Below are 24572 nucleotides of genomic sequence, written 5' to 3' on the forward strand. Positions count from 1 at the left end.
ACTCTGAGAAACAGACCCAGTACGGAGCCCTGGAACCTTCTGGCGGCCCAGCCACTTAACTCCTATATGTACATAAATATGCAAGCTCTTGGCTCATTCGCCGGCCTGTGCCTATGTGAGTTTGGCTTCTGTGTGGTCTTTGTCGAGAGTGTGACCATAAGGAAAAGGAGGGAGATCTTTAGCTTGTTTCAGTGGTAGGAATAGCAGCAGCTGGGACAAGGGGGACCTGAAAAGTTCCAGAGAGCAGCTAGGGACAGAAGCTAGTTGGTGGAGCAGAGATGAGAAACTATAGGTCCCAGTTACTGGAAGAGTTCCAGGAAGCTGCCAGGACTCAGGAGCCAATGGTTCCGGACACCCGAGGCCCCAAAACTGTAATGCTGGTAGCTATAAGAAACAAAGGTCCCAGCTGGGTGATGGTGGCTCACACCTTTAATCCCAGCATTCGGGAGGCAGAGCTAGGTGGATCTCTGTGAATTTGAGGCCAGCCTGGTCTACAAAGCGAGATCCAGGACAAGCACCAAACCTATACAGAGAAACCCTGTCTTGAAAAACAAAAACAAAAACAAACAAACAAACAAACAAAAAACAAAACCAAAAAGAAACAGAAGTCCCAGTCCTCAAGACCTATAAAATGATCAGGTGTTGCCTGCTGCTGATCTTTAGGAAATTTAGGATTAAACCAGCTGTCAGACACCAGGCTGCTGGGGATGAAGCCCAGAGCAGTAAGCCTCCAACTTGTGCACCTAGAGCCATGGGCCCTTAGCTTCTAAATTCTGGAGCAATCATCCCTAGGCTCTCCTGGCTTGGAGCTGAAAGCCTCTGGGACTAGCCCCTAGTCCTTGGCACTCAAGAGCCTGGGGCTCCCTGCTTCCTCATGCCTGCTCAAAATATCTATTTGGGTGGAGTGGAAGTATCTCAACAAATTGTTACCAGCCCCCTGGGTCACAGACATGGAATGTGTACTGGCTCTCGCTCCTGCCTGATAGTCCAGCAAAATGTGGCACATCCCTCCCATGGGGTGATGGTTAAATCTTCCTCCCAAGCTGGTCCCAAAGAGCTCAGCAGACTTCTCCTGCTTCTGCCCATGTGTGCCCCTTCTTGTGATATATCACAAGACTTGAGAGCCACCACAACCAGCTGAAATGTTGTGGCCATCCAGAGCCTCATCAGTGTCCCTTTTTTATTCTAAGGCAAAGTGACAGCAGAAATCCTGCTTTTGTTGGCCTGTGCTCTATTTTATTATTTAGGTGTCACCCCCCGCCCCAGACAATCTATGTAGCTCTGACTATCCTGAAGCTTGCTATGTAGACCAGGCTGGCCCGGACCTCACAGAGATTCCCCTTGCCTCTGCTTCTAGAGTGCTGGGATTAAAGTCATGGGCCGCCAAGCCTGGATTCCTTGTGCTCCATTAAGAGAGCCGTGGAGCAGCACAGACCTCGACTACATCTGTGGTAAGAGAGACTTGAGTTTACATGTTACAAATCATGCATTTGACCTTCCCACTGGACAACGGGTATTTAACACAGCTGCAGAAGGCTGAATTTAAACCAAATGCAAGAGTGTCCAAAGGCCCAACCAGAGCTCTCTTCCAGTCTGACATCTCAGGCTTCCCTGACCAAGAAACTCAAGGTGTGGGAAGAGTGGATGTTTTAGGATCTGTTTGCTGAGCTGTGTAAGTGAGACCACCAAGAGGGAAACACCTGTACTGAGCAGAGCATCTGCCACCAAATGAGGGGGAGCTGCTTATTGGTGCATCTAAAGTACTGATGCCACCTGAATACAAAATGAGTCTCATATGGCCTCATATGACACCTCTCACAGCAAAAACGAGGCTCAAGCTAGGTAAAGTTGGCCCCATGGTCTGGCATGTTGGTGCTCACCTTTAATTTCTACACTTGGAGGCAGAGGCAGGTATATCTGTGAGTTTGAAGCCAGAGGATATTCGCTTACACTGTGAACCCGAGTTAGCATTTGCATCAATTAAGTAAAATTAACGTTGGGTCAGGAGGCTGAGTTAGCAACTATTGGATAGAAAGTAATCATAGAGCATCAGAGGGCATCTGGAAGAGACACAAAGACATACCAGAAGTAGTAGCAAGGGATTTTGAGCGGCATGGCATTTTTTTGTTTGTTTGTTTGTTTTTGGCAGAGCAGAAAGACATGCTGTTTGGGAGACAAACAGCAACCGAGGTTAGCTAGTTGCTACTCAACCTCTCTGAGCTAGCCGGCATTCACCCAGAACAATAGAGATTTAGTTAAAGCTACCTTTAGCGACAGCTGGTGCTTGCAGGAAGAGAATCCCCACCAGGCTGAGGCCTGAGTGGCCAGGCTGCTGCCAGAGAAGCAGGCTGATAACTGCGGAGTCACAATTGCTGGCTGAGATAGCAGATTAAGGTGCAGCCATTGTGCCGAAGATAAAACAACCAAGTGAGACCTTTGTCTCAAAAAGAAATTATCTATATCTATCTATCTATCTATCTATCTATCTATCTATCTATCTATCTATCTATCTATCTATCTATCTATCTCATCACCATCATAGTAAGTTGGTTTGTTTTCAGATGGGAAGTAACACAAATGAAACAGAGTTTCTCTTTTGAATCATTTAACAAAGCCATGCAGAGGTCCATGGAGCGACTGTGGCCCAGGTGCCAATGGCATGAGCTGACAATAGAGCCCAACCCTCTGTCCCCGGGAACTAATCTGGTGACAAGAGTGAAGACTTGTCACCAACTGGACCTCCTCACTCCCTGAGTTTCCATCCTCCCGGCTGACCAAACTGCAGATGCAGACACCTACTCCTTCCCCTCAGTCCTCCCAAGAAGAGCAGTGCCCCATGCCACCGTCACTGGGTGGGACCCCTGCCAACTTGCTCCCACTTGGGATATCAGTGGACATGATGTAAACAGGGACATTATTTTTTAATTTAATTTATTTGTATTTTGCTTTGTCTTCCTACCTAACCTGGGCTATCCTAGAACTCACTATTAGACCAGGCTGGCCTCCAGTTCACAGAGCTCTACATGCCTCTGCTTTTCTGGCTGAGTAGAGGCTTTAACTATGTTTGCATGATTGGGCTCTCCATGAGTAAACCACATCCCTGGTGGCTGCTGGCTGAGTGGGGAGGGATGAGAAAATTGGGGTGTGTGAGAAATGCATTGAACAGATGTGCCGCCCCGCCCCCCCATCTAGGATGTGACCCAGTGTGACCCTGGGTAAGTCAAGCCCTGGGAAGACCCACCAACTTGTGAGCATGAAAAACCTATTAAAAGGTTCATGCCTAAGTGCCTTTAATCCCTGGCATTTAGCTTTTTTTCTTAAAACCAATCACAGTGATATATATTCACACAGTGTAAAGGAATATTCCACAAACCCCAGCACTCTGGAGGCAGACAGGTAGATCTCAGAATTTAAGGCCAGCCAGGTCTACATAGAGAGTTTCAGGCCAGTCTGAGAGCTTCACAATCCATAATGAGACCCTGTCTCAACCAAACCAAACCAAACCAAACCAAGAAACTTCAGCCAGAAACATGCAGCCAGGAGATGACAACGGTTGATAATTAGTTCTCCTGGGTAGGAAAACCTTTGTGTATTGGTGTCCATATGCCTGGATGTTTATAGAGGGCAGAGGACAATCTTGGGTGTCATTTCTCAGCTGCCATCCATCTTTTTCTTTTTTTGAGACATGTTCTCTCATTGACGTGGACCTAACTGAGTGGCTAGGTTACCTTGCCATTGAGTCCCAAGGATCTGCTTGTCTCTGCTCCTCAGCACTGGAGATTACAAGACCAGCCTCAGTGAATTCCAGTTGTCTCTTGCAGCTATGTCCACACAGACCAGAGGGGGAGTACCTTGGTGGCCCAGAAAAAGGCCCGTGATTGGTACATACCCAATCCTTCATTTGCATGCAGGGCTGTGCCGTGATTGGTGTAAACCCTTGCCACACCCACCTCTGACTATACAACTAATTTACTTAGTTCCCTTTTGGAGTCAGCTGGGGGACACCTCTCTGCCCTGTCCTCTCATTTTGCAACATCAGGTGGCACATTCCTTTCATCCCAGCACTTGAGAAGCAGAGGCAGGCAGATCTCTGAGTTAGAGGCCAGCCTGGGCTATGGAACGAGTATCGGGACAGCCAGGGCTACACAGAGAAACCCTGTCTTGGGGGTGGAGTGGGGTAGGGTGGGGTGGAGAAGGCTTCTCTCAGCCTTGTCTTTGGGCTGAGCAGGTAACGGGAAGAGGGGACAGAGGGGGCTGTTGTTGGGGGCAGCCGTGTTGACATGAGTTGTCTCAGAAGCACTGAGAGGACAGATGAAGAGCTCCAGGGAGTGACGGGGTCGGGAGCAGAGCAGTGGTGACATTGGGCTTTAGGAAGATGGAAGATGAGAAGCTGCCCACCTCAGTCACCAGGTGAGTTCCAGGGCGCTGCCAAGCCTTAGGAGCCAAGCTTCAGGCACTGTAGGCACGACAGCCGTGGCACTACCTCCTGCCGTGGGTGGAGGATCCCCCCACCCTAGGCACGTTCTGGAGCAGTAACGCTAGCAACTGCTGTCTGCTGCTCCCAACTGTTAGAGCCAAGGACAGCAGAGTTGCCAAGTGCCGGGGTGAAAGGTCAGAGCCGTGAGCCTCGAACCTGAGATCCTGGAGCCAGAAGACTCCGGCCTATAAAACCCAGGGCAGCGCCCCCAGCTCTCGGCTTGGAGCTGTGAGCCTCTGGTTCGGCCAGTCTTGTCCCTGGGCTTTGGACCCTCAGGGCCTAGGCTTAGAGCACCACAAGAGCCGTTTGCCCACAGGGTGTGTCTGAATAGAACAAGACCTGGGCTTGCTGACCAAAATGAGGACCTTGTTTTGTTCTTTTAACAACTTGCAGTGGTCAATACTCTTATTACCCTTCCTTGACAGCTGTGGAATGTCCTCTGGGTGTGATATGACTGCAGCCATCTTGGAATAAGAGCAGCTGTGATCACCCACAGGAGACCAGTAACATGTTCCCATTAACATTTCCTCATAGAAGGAGCAGGAGGAGAGTCATGAGACGGACCCTCACCTGAGATCTCAGCCATTCCCACCCTCCTTGCTTCATGGCTGTGTGTAATCCTTCCCTACCTGCACGTGGTCTTGGAAAGTGCTAGACTACAAAGAGGGTATAGACCATGGCCTGGTGCTGATTGTGTGGCAATCTAGGTGGGTGCACCCCTCCAGTATGGTTGGCCTTACAGAGAGGCTGGTCAGAGCTGGGTTCTGTATCTCCAAGAGGCTCTCCGAAGGTACTACACGTCTGGAAAGCCATGAAGGACAGCTGTGTCCATGAAAGGACAGGAAAGAGGTGACAAGGTTTTCACCCCAGATCCTCCTGGGTGGGGGTGTGACACGTGGGTCACAATGGCTGATCTATGGAGGGCAGCTTGGATTCCTACTCCCTGCATCTGAGTAGCTCTTGCCTCCAGAGTCTGGACATTGGGCTGGGACCACTGGGGGATGACGTTCATCTCTCCAGCCTCTCTGTTATCCTTCCAGGCCTGAGCTCCTGCTTGGAGGAGCAGGCTTGGAGGCCTGGATGCTTCTTTGGTTGCCCCAGGGTTTGCAGACAGGGCTGTGGGTGCTGGGCACCCTGGGCACCCAGCTTTTCACACTGGCTTCTCACCAGATGCCAGAGACAGCATCTGTCTTGCCTGTCCTGTGGATGAGGAAACCAAGGCTTAGGGAGGCAGGGCATTTAGTAAGGCTGTCACCTCTCCAAAGTCACCTGTTGTCTACACTTAGGACTCGGGGCCTGGCCCTTCCACATGCTGAAGCCCCGAGTCTGTAGCCCAGGCACTTTGAGTGCTGAGTCAGGACACGTATTTTACAGGGGAGTCTCTTAGACCCAGTTGGAGGCTTGGGGCATGTACTGCACATCCCCAGTACCTCTTCCCCCCTTTTACCCCTTAACCAGAGTTAAGTGGCTCACTCAGGGCCACCAGATGCCAGAGACACTGTACAAATCAGAATGGAAGCCGGTCAGCTCTGGACCGTGTTGCCTCTTAAAGCCACCCTAAGGTCTGCACCAACATTAACTCACACCTGGACAGCCGAAGGATCTACTTACGGGCACAGCCGCTGCGTTGCTCCGCACAGGAATGCCAGGAGCGCCAGCGCTGTGGCCTCATGGCACGGAGAAGCCCCATGTGCCTGAGGATGGCTAAGGGCTTGTGAGGGCCTCTCCCCAGCATCGTGGCTCTGAGCATAAGTGTGCCAGTTCCCTGCTGTCTGCCCTTGTTTGGGTCAGGGCCACTGTGGAGTGGGGTGCGCCCCCCCTTTTTTTTTTGAGGAACTCATCGAAACCTCTGAACCTAGTGGTTAAATTTCAACTCTTACCTGTCCCAGTTCAGGAGTGGATGACTAGGGACCAGTGGCCTTGGCTGGGAACAGGTCACTCGGGTCACTGCTTTGGTCTGATAAACAGCTGGGTGAGCCAGAGTGGTAAACTTGACAGGGATCCCCCAAGAACACCAGGGAAGAATATGGAAGATGGGTGAGGGCGAAGTCCCTGTCCCCCTGTGGTGTTGACCTTGTCTTGGGGACATGTAGTGTAGGTACAGAGCTACCACAGAAGGGGACAGAAGATGGCAGGGTCAGGAGCGTAAGGACTAGTAGGGTCAAAGTGGCCGGGTGAGGCTGAGACAGGGTGTTCTGGTTGCTGAGGGCAGCTGGAGACGCCTCACGCCCATCTCCACAGCCTAGAGCCCACTTGATCCAAATGTCGTTACTGAGGGAGGATACCCTCTCGTGGGCAAGCCCCTGGGTTCTGCCCAGAGGTTTGCTGCCAACCCCAACAGTGTCTCTTTCATGCGTGAAGGGTCCACATAGGGACAAAGTGTATTTGGTGGCCTTGGCCATGCTGCTTGGATTTTGTGTCGGCCCCAGGAAGCCTCACTCAGGCTGGGGCAGCTGCCTGTTCTCCAATACCCTTTCCTAAGGGGGGCCCACAGGGACGGGAAGGCATGTGAGTGCTTTCATCGTTACTATTGTTTTAAGCTGTGGGTCTGTGAGAGTTTAGGGAAGTCTCACATCACAGATTCCAGATCTTGGATCTACAAAACCTAGACGATTGGGATGGACTGTGGGTGAGCTGTGGGCCCTAGAAGGGGAGAGAGAAGAGAGGAGGGAGGGGGGGAGGGAGAGAGGAAAGGAGAGAAAGAGAGAGACACAGAGAACAGGAAAGGAATTGGGCTTTATATTTTGTACTGTTTTTAATTTTTGCCTTTATTATTTTTATTTATATTCAGTTATATAATCAACAAGTTCACTTAACAAAGGAATACACATTTAAATTACATTTTATTTATTTTGTGCCTGTCTATGCACAGACACATGTGGAGGTCAGAGGATACCTGTGGCCGTCAGTTCTCTCCGCCACGTGGGGCCTGGGGTCATCAGGCTTGGTGTCAATCATCTCTACTAGGTGAGTCATCTTGCTGGCACAAATGGATTTTTGTGCCTTGTCTTTCCTTAAGCTGGCCTCTACACTGTGGCATTTGTATTTCTGTCCTGTAGACGGAAGAAACCGCTCAGAGTCGTGGCCTGTGCTGGGAGTGCCTCCTAGCTGGCGAGTGGCCAGGCCAGGATGCCCATGGATTTTGAGCCCATCCCACAAACAATATGAGGAGATTGAGCTGGAAAGAAAGCGCAGCTAAATGTGTGGCCAAGCAGGAAGTCTTCGGGCTCATGTGGCCCCTATGCTGCTGTAGCACGAATCCTAACTGGTCTTATTAAATTATTATTATTAATAAAAACCCAGGGTCAGATATCGGGCTGAAGATCAGAGGAGCAGAGCAGCCAGCCACTAGTTCTTACCTCTACAAAATCCTCAGCTGAAAGGGACCTGAGTTCCTGTCTCCTCCCCCTTATATTCCTCTCTCCTTCCAGCCCTATCACTTCCTGTCTCCACCTCCCTAGTGCTGGGATCAAAGGTGTGTGCCACCATTGCCTGACTCTGTTTCTTTTAGACTGGATCAACCTTGTGTAGCCCAGGGTAGCCTTGAACTCATGGAGATCCACCTGCCTCTGCCTCCTGAGTGCTGGGATTGAAGGTGTGCGCCACCACTGCCCAGCCTCTGTGGCAAACTAGTGGCTTAGCTCCCCACTCCTATCTCCAGGCAAGCTTTATTTGTTAGATCATAAACAAAATCTCACCACGCACTGCTGCTGAAGTTCTGGGACACACGTGAGGAACACAGCAGATGCTTGGGGATCACAGAAGGGCCTGTCACTCACCCTCTGGGCTGGCTACAGTGGGGTGGCTGGGGATTGGTGGACAGAAACCTCCATGGGAGCTTGCATTCAGGCTGTCACTGTTGCCTAAGGACATGCCCTGAAGGTGGAGGTGAAAACAACCACGACTCAAGAGGTCCCGTGTGTGCATTCTGGCGGGGCTCTGCGGCGCCTGCTCCTTGTGGTGCCAGCCATGCTGGCCCATGGTGTGGTACCCTCACTTCAATATGGCACTTTCTGTTGCTGCCTGGAAGGTGTTGGCTGGGGATTCTCTCTGCAGGGCAGCTTGGGGCTAAGTGAGTCAAGGGCAAGGGTCCCAGAACTCAGGAAGTGGACGCTGCTAATTTCTAAAGGCCCAGCCCTGGTGAGTAGTTTAGGACATCGTGGAGTTCTGGTCTAGCAGCTCAAAGGTCAGAAGGAAGGTCAAGGTCTCACTTCTGAAGGGCTGTTCAAGAAGCCAAGCGGGCTCCTCGGTGGGCCAATTTTAGAGCCACCAGTGAGCATGTCAACAGTCTGCCCTGCTGCTGCCGCCACTGTCTTCACCTGGAGAAGGCCACAGCCACTCTTTTTGGCACAGAAAGCTGCTCTCCCTGTGTCCCTGAACTGTCATTTTGGTTCCTAGTGGGAGAGTCTTCAGTATCCTGTGTGAAGTAGGCGAGGAGGGGGTGATTACCAAGGCCTGGGTGTGCCAGCTGCAAGGAGACACTGTTGAGGGGCTGTCCCCACAACCCAGGTGGAGGCTAGCAGCCTTTCAGTACAGGGCACTGTGGATTTGTCCACGTGAGGGCGAGTCCAGGCCTGATGGTGTGGATCCCTCTCTCCCTCCTCAGCCTGTAGTGTCGGGACCTCCCTTCTGTCCACGTCTCTGCTCTACCTTCCACCCCAGGCCTGCGTCACCCTGGCGGACCCCACCAGAGTCTCTACAGCTGCCCTACCCCAGGTAAGCAGGGCAGACCCCCATTGTTTCCCTAACACTCCAGGTGGAATGGCTTTTCAAAACACAAATCTGTGCACATTCACCCTTCTCCAAACCTTGAGAAGGCTTCCCATTGCTTCTCAGTCAAGACATTCAGCCTTCCTCTTATGTGTACCATGGGCGTGGGTTCCAGGGGCACTGCCTAGTACACATGGACTTTTTTTCTCCACAAAGGCTAGGGATCCTCGTAAAACATGGCTGGTTGGTAGCCATTCAACACACGGGGTGATCTGCTCACTTCCTGCTCTCTGCTAAGTTCTTTACCTACTCTTCCCTGTGTGTGCCTGAGATCGGAAAAGCTCCCAGAGGAGAAGGCTGAGATCTGAGAGCATCGCCAATTCACTAAAGGAAAACTGAGCCATGCCTGCCTGGTTGTTCAAGCTGGTCAACCAGTTACGGGGAAAGCAGAGGCAGGAGGACCACAAGTTCAAGGCCAGCCCGGGTTCCAGGATAAAACTTTGTCTCAAAAAAGAGATATCTGCTTGACTACCTGAGTTTGATCCTTGGGACTCAGATGGTAGGAGAGAACTGACTCCCAAGTTGTCCTTTCTCATTTTCATGAGGTGCCATGGTGCTCAGACAACCCCCTCAACATATATACATGTGTGTATGTGTGTGTGTGTACACAAAACAAACGTAATATAAAATCCAGGACATCAAAAGAAAATAGGGTTGGGGAAATGGCAGTTGGTAAAGTGCATGCCCTGCAATCATTAGGAGCTAGACTTGAGCCTCAGAACCCAGGTATACCAGCCAGGCATGGTGGGGTGGGCTTGTAATCCCAGAGCTGGGGAAGCTCACTAGACAGTCAGGCTCACCTACCCTGCAAGCTCCAGGTACCATTGAGATACCTTGTCTTCAAAAACAAGAAGGGTGGCTGGGTGGTGGCGGCGGCGGCGGCGGCGGCGGCGGCGGCGGCGGCGGCGGCGGCGGCGCACGCCTTTAATCCCAGCACTTGGGAGGCAGAGCCAGGTGGATCTCTGTGAGTTCGAGGCCAGCCTGGGCTACAGAGTGAGTTCGAGGTCAGCCTGGGCTACAGAGTGAGTTCAAGGAAAGGTGCAAAGCTACACAGAGAAAGCCTGTCTCGAAAAACCAAAACCAACCAACCAACCAAACAAAAACCAAGATGGGTGACTGCTGAGGAGCATGGGTATCACAAGCACTCAAGAACACTCACACACATGTACACACATGTACACACACGTACACACACACATGTACATACACATGTACACACACATGTATACATACACACACACACACACACACACACACACATATACACACACACACACACACACTCCAGCACCCCGGTTCTGGATTCTGGCTATGATTAGCTTAATCTCTGATTGTGATCTAATTGTATTGGCACATGGGCCCTCATTTACCCCTTCACTGCTGGCTAGTTGTTACCCCTCCACCCTTTCCTCACCACTTAATCATCTGCTCAGTCGTTCAGCTAAGTGCATTTGAAGTCTTGGGATGGAGAAGAGCATAAAGCTAAAGTCATGGGAGAGAGGGAGGAGACGAGGATGCTGGGCTGGACACACCATGAATGACGTCACCATTACTTTATGTTTTCCATGCAGTCAGGCATTCATGTTCAGAATTCTCATAGTTAAAGAGTTACGCTGATTGAGATGCGCTGGGAGTAAGTAGGGCATCCTCCAGGAGTCTCTGCCCAAGCTCCTCTTGGTACCTCTGGGCTTGGTTCCTGTAGCTGCTCTAATGCTTTCCTGGAGTCTGGGTCAGTTGGAATTTCAGATCTTTATGTTGGAGACCACTTTGCAAAATGATCAGGACACAACATGAAAACAGACTTTTGTATAGGTCTTGGTGTCTAGAAGTCAGGTAATTGGGTGAGTGAAAAGGAAAGGACCCTGCAGGCTGAGGACTTTATTGAAGTCCAGGGTCTGGTCCATGCAGCTTTCCTGTGGTTCCTTGGCCTAAGATCAAGTGCAAACAAATTTCATGAGGTAGTTTGAGCAAACAGGTTGTCCCAGGAGGTTACACATGACTGTGAGGTGGTTCATGCGATATATTTGCCCTGAGTGTTAGGGTGGCCTCTATCAAGTAGGCTATATCCTGCAGTCCCAAGGGCCCGAGGTCACCAGAAGGAAGTTAGGTAAGACTTCCTTCTTATACTGCACAGAGGCGCTGTCCGTGGTGATGGCGCCTGCTCCCAGAAGAGAAACTGACTTTTCAACGCACCCCACCCAACTTCCAATCCCCCAGCCGCCGCTGCAAGATATGGCTGTCCTGGAACTTGCTACATAGTCTAGGCTGCCAACTTGCTTTCTACATGGATGCGAGGCAACTTAAAATTGTAAGACTTCACATAGATGCCCAAAATCTGCCCTCCTGGCTCCAGCTGCCACCTCCAGCAATTTCTTAGCCTCTTTGTATTTCATCCTCATCTCTGTAAATGACAGGTCTTATTTTAACAGCACAGTTCCAGGTTGAAGTCTTCAAGACACTTTTGAGACAAAGTAACCCAGGACCAGCCCCAGAGAGACAGAGCGCAGTGGTCTAGAAGCACTCAGTAGGGTCGCCCAAGGTCGCTCAGCTGGTGGCTGCACTGAGTCATGGCTTTATTATTGGCACAGAGGAGGGAGCAGGAAAGTTAAAGTAAAGTATTTTCTTTCCAAGTGAAAATAGCTCCCGGATCCTGGTTTGGCGGATTGCTCACTGCGAACATGCGGAAGGAACGAGCCGGGAGAGGAAGGTGAATGAGAGACTAAGTGCAGAAACAGCCACTAGTGGCATTTCTGGGAACAAGCGCACATCGATGCCGCAGGAGCGCCTATTCCAGGATACATAAGCATGTCACATATAATCGCTATCACCGTGACAGTGTCCGCTCCAACTGCTTGCTCACATGGGAGTCGGACAACTTTTGAGACATCACTAAACGATCCCGGAACGTCCGAGACCGATCCACGGCGCGAGTAGGTAGGAGCGGTTTGGATGAGCACACCCTATCTGAGTTGCTGTCACTACAAGTCCCAGCAGCCCTCAGGGCAGGGAAGGGACGCGGCTGCCAGAATCCGGGTGAACTACAAATCCCAGCACGCAAATCACAACCGCCGAGACTACCAATCCCAGAAGGCATCGGGCCACACACAGCATACCCTGGGATTTGTAGTCATCAGAGCAGCATTAGCATCTATTCACCCCCTCTCAGAAAGGACGTACATTCCTCAGATTGCCCACGGGAGGATTTACCGCGTTAGCAAAAATCACGGACGTGAGAGGGGAAATTAGGGTCCCAGGAGTCAACTCTCGGAGTACAGGAAGACAACTGCGCATGTTCGCCAGAGTCCGTCGGCGAAAGCGCGCGCTCTACAGGCGCCCGGAGCAAGCCCCGCCCCCTGTCCGCCTGGCTCCGCCCTCGAGCCCGGAGCCCAGGGAGCCTGCGCTGAGGGCGGGGCGCAGGGCGCGGGGAGGTGCTCGCAGCGCCTGCGCAGAGCGGCTGCTTCTCTCGCGAGGACGGACGCCATTATCGCATCTCCCCGACAAACACCACGAGAATTCCGCAGCCCACACGGTAATTGCAGCTCCCGCAGCCGGTCGCGCCTCCACTCCCCCTTCCCGCGGGGCGAGAGCGAGAGCGAGAGCGAGATCTCCGTCCGCCCCCGCCCCGCCCCGCCGCCAACCGTCGCCAACGGCCGCGGGCCGCACGCCGGGCTGGGTGGGGGCCAGTGGGCCGCGGAATGTCCGTGCGCCGCCTCCGCGCCTCCACCCGCCCGGGCTGCAGGCTCCGGGCTGGGCGTGCGGGGCGCCGGGAGCGAGCGGGCGAGGCCCGGCGGCCGTGCTCACGTTCGGCTCCGGAGCCTCGGCGCCGCCCAGGCCCGCGCCCGGCGGCCCTGTCACGGCCTCGGCGCGCGGACGCGGGCTCCCGCGCTCGGCCACCCTAGTCTGTCAGGGCAGAGCCTCGCGCGGTGCTCCCGGGCCCTGCGCACCGCCCTGCCGCCCCAGGCGGCCCCTTCTCCCGGTAGTTCTTGGCTCTCTGCCTCGCTGGCGCATCCGCCTCCGTTCTGCACTCTGTTTACATCGGGGCTGATAGTGGAGCTCTCTCTCTTCCCCACCGAGCGTCACGTCCCTATCCCCCACAGCCTTGTTTTCTTCCTGTTGTTTGCTAGCGGCCTTTGTTTTTCTGCTCCTGGTGACATTGTAACTTCTCGAGGATAGTGTTAAGTCTTCGGCTTCCTCCACCTCCGCTTTGTCCTTTTCTAATCTGGGTCAGTGACTCTTAAGGCCCGCTCAGGTAGGTCCTGATGTCTTCCCTGCACGCCTGGTTAGTTCAGGACACAGTGTTTCAGTCCTCGCTTTCTTCAGTCCACAGGGAGTCTCTGCCAAGTCCTTCCTTTCGGGTAACTCTTTCCTCCCTGGACGAATTTAAGGTCTCCTTGGCATTTGAACATCTTTACAGTTTACAGGTATGCTCAGTAGGCGTGCCCTTGTTGAGCCTGGGAAATTCTTTTGAGTCATTAGAGAATTTATTTCTCTGATTTTTATTCTTCTAGGGATTCCTGTTACGTGTGACACACATTTTGGGTAGACTACTTGAATCTCTTCATCTTTGTTTCTAATCCCTTTTATTCTCATTCCAAGAGAGCTTCAATTTATCTTCAGCTCTCATTTTTTTATTTTGCTGGGTACAGTGGTTCAAAGACTTTATTCCAGCACTTAGGAGACAGAGGCAGGTGCATCTTTGAGTTTGAGGCCCATCTGGGCTACATAGTGAGATCCTATCTTTGGGGGGAAAAAAAAATCCAAATTGTAGTTTGAGTGTATTTGTCCTTTTCCTTTTGTCCAGTAGTTTGTTTTGTGAATATATTTTCTCCTTCAGGCTGAGGAAACTGTATTAGGGGTTCTTTTCAGTTCTCTTTTTATCTGACTTATTGTTTAGTGCCACTTTTTTGGGGTGGTGGTGGTAAATGTTAGCTTCTTGCTTTGCATGGCAGGTCTGCCTCCTTAGGCAGGTAATTATTATTGCCTAAGCCTTAGGCCTTAAGGCAAGAGGAAACTGGCAGAGGTCCCTGGGCCTATGGAGAGGGTTTTAAAAAAAGGGTTTTCCCCTCTAGTGACTTGGCAAGCTTGTTTCCTTGAGACCTGGAGGACTTGTTGCTGACACCTTTTATCTGGGCTGTTTATCTTCAAGGGTTTCCCTTTGCTTGGAAGATGTTCTACCTGCCTGTGAGGTGGCTGTGGAGACTGCTGAGGCCCTTGGTGAGGCCTAGAGCCCTACTCCTGTGTGCTCCAGGCCTGCTGTTTCTCTTATCTAGATTAGATCTACTCTGTCAGAAATTGATGACGTCTTACTGTGTTCTATTTTCTTGTGGGTTTATTGTATTCTTTATATTAAAAAGTATTTTAGTGGGATAAGGAGAGATTATTTACAAGGCCACTCACCTTGAACAGGAATTCCAAAGCCTGTTGTCTTCAAAGCATTTCCCTCCCTCCCTCCCTGCCTCCTTCCCTCCCTCCCATCCTTCCATCTTTGTGATGTGTGCCAGAGCATGGTCTCTGTGGTTGCCTCCAGTTGAAGGGATGATTCTGGCTCTGCTGTATTGGCAGGGCAGCAGGATGCAGGCGCCTGGTCAGACACTGAGCGTAGGTACTTCATTTAACTTGGTCTGTAGTGAGCATTCAGGTTAGCCACTTCACTTTTTTGCTGGTTCACTGACCCAGAAGTGCACGATGCAGTGTGTGTTGTACCCATAGCACAGGGATAGCAAGGCAATGCATTGGGCTGGCATACTTGCAAGCTGTACTTAATGAAATAGGCTGCATCTGCTAGAGTCTTGTAGCAGAGTTTAACAACCCATGCGCTCATGAGCACTCTTAGGCCCACCTGCAGATTCAGTCTGCCATTAAGAATTTGAGAGAAACTATTAGTGAGCTTTCTCCCCTTCATTTCCTCTCCTGATGTTGACATCTTATACAAGCAACTATCCACAGAAAGCCAGAAATGTATCTAACAGCAAGGATACCTGGATTATAGACCTTACACAAGTTCTAGTATTCCACTGACATCTTTTTTTGTTGTTTCAGGATCTAATTCAGCACCCCATACTCTATTTAGTTGTCATATCTCCTCCAGTCTGATATTTCCGTCATCCCAGAGTATTCTCCAGTGTTTATAAGTCTTGACAGGAAGAAAAGTACTATCTCTGGAAAAAGCCCAGCAAATAACTGTACCTCCAAAGTAAATGATTGAGGCTAATGTGGCCAGTAGAGACAGTGATGTCAAATACCCCAAAAGATAAACTAAGGACACGTCAGTTCTCTACTAGAGATGCAATATATTCATGAGAAAATGGTAGATGCATATGGGGGGCGGGGGATGTTCACTGGAATTCTGACCAGTACTTCTCCAGGTGAGGGACTCAGAATCTACATGTGGTCAGGGTGTGTGTGTGCACACTGACACACTGAAGAGCCACAAGCTTTGCTCCGTGAGTGGTTAATAGGTGCCTAAGGGAAATGGAGGCTCCAGGTACAGATTTCTAGATGAGTCCACAACAATAGTTTTATTAATGCCACCCCATGTAGCTTAGCCTGTATTCTCAGAATCAGTTATGCTATAGAATCCTAAGGTGCATAGTTGAATTCCATGATGCAATGCTGACTGTAATACCCATATAACTTAAAGGGCCATTGTGGTGATACCGTGTTCCCCAATATATTGTACACCCTAATAAATTTATCTGGGGTCAGAGAACAGAACAGCCACCAGACAGACATAGAGGCCAGAAAATGGTGGCACTCACACCTTTAATCCTATCACTTGGGAGGCAGAGATCCATCCAGGTCTCTGAGTTTAAAGCCACACTGGAAACAGCCAGGCATGGTGACTCACGCCTTTATCCCAGGAAGTGATGGCAGAAAGCAGAAAGGTATATAGGGTGTGCAGACCAGGAACTAGAACTGGTTAAGCTTTCAGGATTTTGAGAAGCAGTTCAGCTAAGATTCATTTGGCTAAGGACACAGGCTTCCAGTCTAAGGAAACAGGATCAGCTGAGGAATTGTGAGGTGAGGAAGCTGTGGCTTGTTCTGCTTCTCTGATCTTCCAGCATTCACCCCAATACCTGGCTCCAGGTTTGTTTTTTATTAATAAGACCTGTTAAAATTCATGCTACAGGCCATCTCATTTATTACTAGGGGGAAAAAAAAACATTGCCCTTGGAATAAAAAGATTAGACAGATGATGTATTGAGGGCCCCAACAGGAATGTGTTAGGCTGAAGTTATATCTGTAGTAAATGTTACAGTTTCTCTTCATAAAATCCCTCCCAGGGAATTGGTCAGTGGAAGTGCTCCTAACCACCCTGCACTGTTGGTTAGCAAGGAAGAGAGTTAGGCCAGCTTGGCACTTAGAACTCACTTCATCATCCCAGGCAGAAACTTGCAGTGAGATCTGGTAGCTATCTGCCTTGAAATACAGGTGGGAGGTGTTGCTCCCTTTGTCCTTAGTTCTCAAGGGCAGATCTAGAAACTCCGATGGACACTGCCCTGCATGCATGGATGTAGTCTTCAAAAGAGTGGGGCTTGGAATTGACACTGGAACCTGGTTGAGTTGGTGCCTCCAGAGCATGGAACCACCATCAAGGAGGGTGAAACATTGCTGAAATAGAGTGAATTTGATGCCTATCTTGAATTAACTTCTGCAGCTTTCATGTCTTACATAGACAAGAACTCTCCGGTTTGATTACATCTATATTAGCCTATGGTGGAACAAACATCTGCTTACCCCAAAGGAACCTCCTATTGGTGAAGGTTCTCTAGAGTCTCAATGGTAGGGTTCTCTAGAGGAATCACCGAAATGGTTGATTGCATATAATAGTGAGCTTTGGAAGAATTAAGTCTGGCAAGAGACGCTAGAAAGGGTGAAAAGATAGGAAGAGGTTTTGGCATGTCACTGAAAAAGTTGAAAAGATGTGATGGAGCACATATGTGATATTGACTACCATTGCCTTTCTCTCAGGTCCTAAGGAGCATTAAAAGTTAAGGATCAGTGGGGCATGACGGTGCACACCTTTGATCCAAGCACTCGTGAGGTAGAGGCAGGTGGATGATCTCTGTAATTTGGAGGCCAGCCTGGTCTACATAGTTTCAAGACAGCCAGAGCTACTTAGAAGGATCCTGTCTCAAAATAGAAACAAACAAAAAAAAGTTGAGGATAAACAGTGCATAGAAAGTAAATGTGAGCTGGTGGTGGCACACGCCTTTTATCCCAGCACTGGGGAGGCAGAGGCAGCTGGATCTCTGAGTTCAAGGCCAGCCTGGTCTACAGAGTGAGGTCAAGGACAACCAGGGCTACAAAGAGAAACCCTGTCTTGAAAAACAAAAAACACAACAAAAAAAATTAGTGTGGGGGAGGAGCTAGTAGAGTGTGAGGAGGGCAGATAAAATCTGGACAGGTCCTGTGCTGATAGACCTGTCAGAACAAATGCCATTTCTGTGAGAAGCTGCTGTAGCCTGTTTTCCTTTGCCTCAAGATAGAAAGTTAGTTTAGTCCTGTGGAAGCTGGAAATAGGTTTGGATTGAACTGAAGTGAAACTGTGGTGTGTATACACCCTGCTGCTACAAACTGGGTTTCCTTTGAACGTAGACAAAACCCAAAGCCATCTTGCCAACAGATCCAGGGAAGGAATTCAGCTGCCTTGCTGTTCCCAAGGGCTATAGGTTTCCAGGATGGGGACAGTCCCCTTCAGAACTCAGCTTATGCATTGACCAGAGCTAGGGATGGCTTGGAATGAAGATCATTGCTGCAGACCACCTTCTGTGCTTTGGATGCATCTCTGAAGACATCATATAACTTCCTTAATGGGATCAGAATGGATCTCAGGCTGTGTGACCAGTTTACCAGCCGAACATTGTTGGTCAGTGTGAAGTCATGCTCATGTGCCACGTTTCAGCCAATGACAGGGCAATATCACCCCTGACCTCAGAGTATCTTAAGTTCTGTAAACACCCTGTGATGTCTGTAAAACCAGCAAAATCAAGGACAGTAGCTCCCAGAGCCTGTCCTTCTGAAATGACGTGACTGACCACCCTTCCAGGTTTGATATTCCATGGGTTTTAAAGATTTGTAGGATTCAGATTATTCACATTTTTGCAAAGTAATGGTTTAATGTTTACATATATTTACAATGTGTTTCAGAATTCTATAATTTAGATTTGTCTAAAATGCAGCTCTGCCTTGTAAAGAAGGAAACAGGAAGAGAAAGGAGATCAAGGATGACCACTGCTGCTGGGCTCACAGGTTGATATCAGTAACCCATTCAGCTCCACCTGCTTCTGAGTGCTCCCAAGATCACAGGAGTGCTATTGCTTGGCTCCTTTGCCTCGTGGAGATACATCATTTCTTCTCTCATCGCCATAGGGATCCCTCCAATAGGAAGTAGAGGAGGAGCTGAAAGAGCCCTGCCTCTTTAGAGGTTCACAGTTTTAGAGGTGTGCCAGTACCTGTCCTGCTATTTCTCAGGCTCCTAGTGGTTTCAAGTGTCATTAAACACTGGTGGAACCCCAACTCAAAGCCTGGGATCTTTCTGTTATAGGCAGATAAGAATTTATGTCTGGCTTTGTGGTCTCTCTTCACTGGTCAACTCCATCTTGCACATCAGAAGTTGAGTGTATATGTTTCCCAGGAAATTATCTACACTCCAGAGGCAGACAGTAGTTGCCTTTGGTCTGGGGTTGTGGTTTGTGAGGCCTATGTCATCCACAAAATGTTGATACAAGTTGGACACAGGCTAGGGTGGGAATGGATTGGCAGTGGGGACATTTGGGATATAGGTGCCCTCTAATGTGCTGATCAGCATTACACTCAGGCTTTGGCTATGTGCCACCTGTTGCAATGGCTCTTTGGGGTGCGTCTGGGTCCAGGCTCTCACCTGCTGACTTGAGCAGCAAGTATAAGGAGGAAGCTACTGTCTATTTGGCCCTGGCACTGTCAGGTTCTTCAAGGATTAGAGTTTATTCTGGAAAGATGAATACATCAGGGATAGCTTTTCAGAATGTGACTTACAGTCACCTTCAGACCCAGGGACCACCCTTTCCTATCACTTCAGATCTGGAGACCACATTTTCCTATCATTTCAAACCTGGAGGGCCACCCTTTTCCATCACAGCCTTTGTAGTTTGAAAAGCCCGAGGTCTTTTGAACAGGAACAGCGTTGGGATATTTGCTTTAACTAGTCCCAGGAAAGGGCTGTGTAGTTTCCACCTGTTTTCAGGTGTCCACTCTCAGAGAAGACAAGTTTACTTGCATCATGGGGTCTCTTAAGCCTTCTATACTTAAATAACAACTTTTAAAAACATGGGAATTCTCTTCTACAACTTCAGTGCAGTTATCACATCAGGGGTTTTCATTTCTGCTGCTTAAACACTAGATCTTACATTTGACTGATTATCCCAGTAATGTCTTTAATTGCAAAAAGATTCCTGTGTGTTGATGTGGATGTGAATGGCTCCTGTGTTGGATGTGGTTTTCCTGGGTTTTTGCTAAACCTTGTATAATCCTACACTGGGGCCTTCATTCTACAGAGTATAAGCTCAGAAAAATACAGAGTCTATACATTCATTGCTGACTTGGAATGGCCATTTCCTTTTGAGACCTGGGAAGACTCAGGGGAGCCTGGTGTCAGAGGCCACAGGGTTGAAGTCTGCCTAATCTGGCTGTTAAGTACAAATGCAGGGTGACTTTCATGAACTTAGAGCATGGCCTTTCCATGTCTTCTGTTTCATTAATTGAAAGGTGAAGGAGCCTGGACTCTAGTGCCCATATTCCTCTTAGGCTGGGTAGAGTAGTTTCTGGAGAGTCCCTGCAGCTCAGAGCTGGACTGTTCATTGGTGTATGCAGTCTCTTCATCCTGAAGATTACGGTAAAGAAAAGAAAAGGTCCCAAAGGCAGAAAGATGAGTGGATTTGGGTTTTTAAGTTTTTTTTAAAAATTTTTTTTATTTTGTTTATTAGAAGAAAGTCTTTCTGTATGTATCCCTGCCTGGCTTGGAACTCTGTATAGACCAAATTGGCCTCCGTATAGACCAACTTGCCACAGCCCCCCTCTTTAGCCTCAGTGCTGGGGTTATAGGCATGCACCACATACATGATTCTGAGTAACTTGTTTTTCAAATTTTAACTCTGTGTGTGCACATGTGACGTGTAGATACACGTCAAAGAACAACTTTGAGGAGCCTCTTCCATCGTGTGGAATTCAAGTATGGGAACTCAGGCTTTGTGGCAAGTACCTTTACCTGCTGAGCTGTCTTGCTAACCCTAAGTAATTCTTTTTAATACAACAGTTTCCTTGTGAGGCAAACAGATTCTTGCTGTATGTTCCTACCATAGCTGAAACTGATGAAAAGCGTTCTAGTCACCTTCCTTTACTCATGGTCACTGGAGCACTCCATCCAGATACCTGGTAGCTTTTGGTGGGGTTGGGACCTGTGAGAGCCTTGTAGGTAAGATGCCCTGGAGTGTACTTGGTCCAGGATACCCTGCTCTGTTGTAAAGCAGGGAAAAGGTGTGTCCTGGTTCACCATCTTTGGCCATTTCCATGTGTTTGGAGTGATCAGTCAGTGGCATATTATAAAAAAGGTTCTGGCATGGGACATGTTCTGGTTTAATAAAGACACTACTATTGAGATGGGGTCTCCAAGCTAGAGTATCTTGGTTTTTTTAGTTGTTTTTGTTTTGTTTATTTTTTTGAGACAGGGTTTCTCTGTAGCCCTGGCTGTCCTAGAACTTGCTCTGTAGACCAGGTTGGCCTTGAACTCAGAGATCCATTTGCCTCTGCCTCCCAAGTGCTGGGATTAAAGGCATGAGCCACCACCACCACCACCACCACCACCACCACCACCCATTGAGTGTCTTATTCTTACACGTGCTGTGTGTACATCCTGCTTGCTCATTTGAGCTTCTCAGATCTGATCCTGGTTTTTTTTTCCTTTTTTTTGGGGGGGTGGGGCAATGTTCTCACTATGTAGCCCTAGCTGGCCTGGAACTCATGGAACTCACCATATAGACCAGGCTAGCCTTAAAATTCCAGAGATCTGCCTGCCTCTGCCCCTAGAGTAAAGGGACTAAAGTTGTAGTCCACCATGTCTGGCCAGATATATGAGTGTTTGCTTTGGTCTAGCTTCAACTCAGTGCACTAGCATTATAGAGCATACAGCAGAAGAATACAGTTGCTGTGGCTCAGGTTGGTATTAATGCCTGGAATGTTGGCTTATGTAGTGGAGATGAACGTGTACGTTGGGCCCTGTAGTCACAGTTTGAAGTATGTGGAGGTGGTTCTGTTGGTTAAGTAGGTGCAGATAATAGCCATCAAGTAGCATCTCTTTGGTCCAGGTCACTGGTTCTAAAAGCCATGGTTCAAGGTAACAGTATGTACTATGGTCTGTTCTTCTCTAATCCAGGCTGTTCAAAATTTGTGGAAATGTGACTAATAACCATGCAGTAGGCCCCCCTGTTGGTGAGCCCAGTGTGCAAACACCCCTGCCTATTGCAGGTTAGATGCTGGAGAGCAGGGTGCCAGCGGTTGGGCGCAGCCCAGCAGCTCTTGGATGTGCTGTTTGGCAGAAGCAGCAGATAGCACAGAGACAGTGGGTACTGTGTGCTCCAGTGAAACCATATATGGGGGCTGAAATTGAATTTCATCTAATTTTTATATCCCAAACTACAGTAGTTATTTAAATTTTTCCCCTTATTGTTTTAAATGTAAGATAACTTTTGGCTCATGGGTTACACAGAAACTGGTAGGAGCTGGACCTGCTCTGTGGGCCTTGGTTTGCCACTGTGTGGCCTCTGAAGTTTGTGAGTGAGGAATAGGCTGAGGTCATAGGTAGGCCAACTGGAAGGGCTGGAGCCACTCAGAGCTACGGAAAGCTAATGATGTGGGTGAATGGAGCCTTTGAAGGAGCTGGTATGGGTTTGTGGGACAAGCAGCGATCAGAAGCTGCCGACAGGTACAGTTCCTGTTCAGTCATGCATGGTTTGGGAGGCACACCAAGTCTGCCATCAAGGTATGCCATGGAGGTGTGACTTGTGTTGGAACCAGAGCCCTTGGCAGTTGATGAACTTGGGTAACATGTGTGAGCAGAGAAGGGATGCTGAGAAGAACCAGAAGGAGGGTACCTTAGGCTGTTGAAGGGAGCATGCCCAGAATGTCCAGGTCCTGCAGGCTTCTTTCCCAAGGAGCTGTGGGATGGTGGTCCCCCTTGAGCAGCAGAAGTTGGGAAGAGCCAGTGGTAATTGAGGAGAACTTGACTCGAAGTTCTGGAATGGACACTCTGAGTACTGCAGCCTGGATCAGATGAAATGCTGGGTAAAGAAGGCACAGGGGAAGAGATAGGCAGAGATGGAGGTTGATTCAGTGTCCGTGCCTGCAAGTGCTGTGGTTATCAGGATGGCCTACAGCCTCCGGGACAGCTGTGAGGCCAAGAGAATGATGAGAAGTTGTTTATCTTTTTCTGTGTCAACATTTGGACTGATGGTGCAGAATTGGTGGTGGGGAAGATGGCTGGTGCTTGAACACAAGTCAGGCCTGTGGCACCATGCTGTGTTCTTGTGTTCTCTGCAAGACAGTGGAACATCAAATGTCGTATTTTACCCAAGAATGTCTTTGATGGGCTAGAGAGATGGCTTTTAATGGTTAAGAGCACTTGCTGATGTTCCAGAGATCCCAAATCAGTTCTCATTACCCCCGTCAGGCGGCTGACAACTGTCAGTAACTCCAGTTCTAGGAGATCTGATGCCTCTAGTCTTTGAGGGCACCTGCACTCATGTGCATATTCCCACAGGAAGGGCATGCACACACACAATTAAAAGGAATAGAAATAAATATATGTTTTTAAATGATTGTTCTAATGTTGCAGTAAAGCCGATATACTCACTTCATCTTAACACTGATAACATGGACAGATGAGAGCATTTGCATACTGGCATTGTTCCCAGGATACCCCCTGTAGTAATGAAGCTGTAAGCTGAACAAGCTGCTTTCTCATGGACCACCACAAAAGAAAGCCTGACCAACATGGTTTTCTTACAAAATGTGCAAAGCCTGTCACTCCTAAGGAGGCTGTTATCAGTGATACAAATTGAATTGTCAAGTGGGATTGGAAGTTTTAGGAAGCTGTATTTACTGCTGTGAGCCCAACAGTTCCTTCCAAGAGGAGTCAGTGCTAATGTTAACACACAAGAGGTTTTGTTTATTTATTTGGAGATAGGGTTTCAAAACATAGCCCAAGCTAACCTTGGGATCCTCCTGCTCAGTCACCTGAGTGCTGGGATTATGAGCCTGCTTGACCATGCCTGGCACAATGCTTTTAGTATCGTTGTATATCATAAATAGCATCTATAGGCTGCATATACCTTAGGGAGTAGGTAGGACTTTCTGAATGATAAATGGAAGCTTACACTTGCCTCTGAAGCCCACTTGGCAAGCAGAACAGATTAGTGGGTTTTGAGGATATCAGGTGCAAAGTTTCCAGGGGTGGCAGGTTGCAGTTAGACTTCGAGAACTAAAGCAAGCTGGGCGGTGGTGGCACACTCCTTTAATCCCAGCACTCGGGAGGCAGAGCCAGGCGGATCTCTGTGAGTTCGAGGCCAGCCTGGGCTACAGAGTGAGTTCCAGGAAAGGCACAAAGCTACACAGAGAAACCCTGTCTTGAAAAACAAACAAACAGACAAACAAACAAAAAAAAATAACTAAAGCAAATGCTGGGTTTTAGGGTCACCGCAAAGGAGTATATCCACAGCTGTGTGCAAAAGCTGTTAAATTTCTCTCCCATTTCTAGCTGCATCTCCCCATTAGGCTGGCTAAAGTTCTGCCAGGCTACGAGTAGAATCTGTAGAATGCAGCTGTAGCCTGGAGGTTAGCAAGTCTATAAAAGGGCAAGACATTGTCACTTCTCATGACGCCTTTGTTATTTTGGAAATTGTGGTTCTTTTTCATTAAAATGTTAATAAGAATATAAAAAATAAATTTTCAGTTGGGTGGTGGTGGTGCATGCATTTAATTCCAACTCTCAGGAGGAAGAGGCAAGCAAACCTCAGAGTTTGAGGCCAGGCTGGTCTATAGAGTGAGTTCCAGGACAGCCAGGGCTATACAGAGAAACTTTGCCTTGAAAAGAGGAAAGATAAATTTTCAATGACTTATTTTAAAAGAAATAACACAATATCCAAACATATTCTGATATGGTAGCAAATGTGGTGTTGCAGGAGGTCCTAAACCCAAAGGTCAGAGCTGCTGCCGCCTCCCAGCACACCAGCCGTTTCACCCTTCAGTGGGGTTGTGCCCATGAGTGTCGTGTTTAGGACCTGACTGGCCACAC

General features: G+C 49.1%; 2 protein-coding genes and 1 long non-coding RNA gene across 12 annotated transcripts in view; 2 read left to right on the forward strand and 1 right to left on the reverse strand.

The window, feature by feature from the left end:
* The window catches only part of Ca5a (carbonic anhydrase 5A), a 29033-nt gene extending 22744 nt beyond the window's left edge, over positions 1–6289 (reverse strand). Inside the window, exon 1 of one of the 3 annotated variants that reach the window (XM_042277799.2) lies at positions 6089–6289. In XM_042277799.2, coding sequence (XP_042133733.1) covers positions 6089–6227 — 139 coding nt within the window. In that variant the 5' untranslated portion in view covers positions 6228–6289. The remainder of the gene's footprint in view (positions 1–6088) is intronic. The other 2 variants (XM_042277798.2, XM_006990135.4) reach the window with 2 other exon arrangements.
* Positions 4296–9708, forward strand: LOC143273331 (uncharacterized). 2 transcript variants are annotated; one of them, XR_013051362.1, is made up of 4 exons: positions 4296–4410; positions 7350–7444; positions 9084–9193; positions 9404–9708. It is a non-coding gene; the product is annotated as an uncharacterized LOC143273331 (long non-coding RNA). The 2 variants fall into 2 exon arrangements; XR_013051361.1 differs by lacking the exon at positions 4296–4410 and adding an exon at positions 6406–6514.
* Positions 9709–12621: 2913 nt separating this feature from the next.
* Banp (BTG3 associated nuclear protein) overlaps positions 12622–24572 on the forward strand; it is a 76773-nt gene continuing 64822 nt past the window's right edge. For all 7 annotated transcript variants that reach the window (XM_016008459.3, XM_042277795.2, XM_042277793.2 and 4 more), the window contains exon 1: positions 12622–12776. The gene's annotated coding sequence lies outside the window, so the exon portion shown is untranslated. The remainder of the gene's footprint in view (positions 12777–24572) is intronic.

The sequence above is a fragment of the Peromyscus maniculatus genome, chromosome 5 (assembly GCF_049852395.1).
Source record: "Peromyscus maniculatus bairdii isolate BWxNUB_F1_BW_parent chromosome 5, HU_Pman_BW_mat_3.1, whole genome shotgun sequence".
Taxonomy (NCBI): Eukaryota; Metazoa; Chordata; class Mammalia; order Rodentia; family Cricetidae; genus Peromyscus; species Peromyscus maniculatus.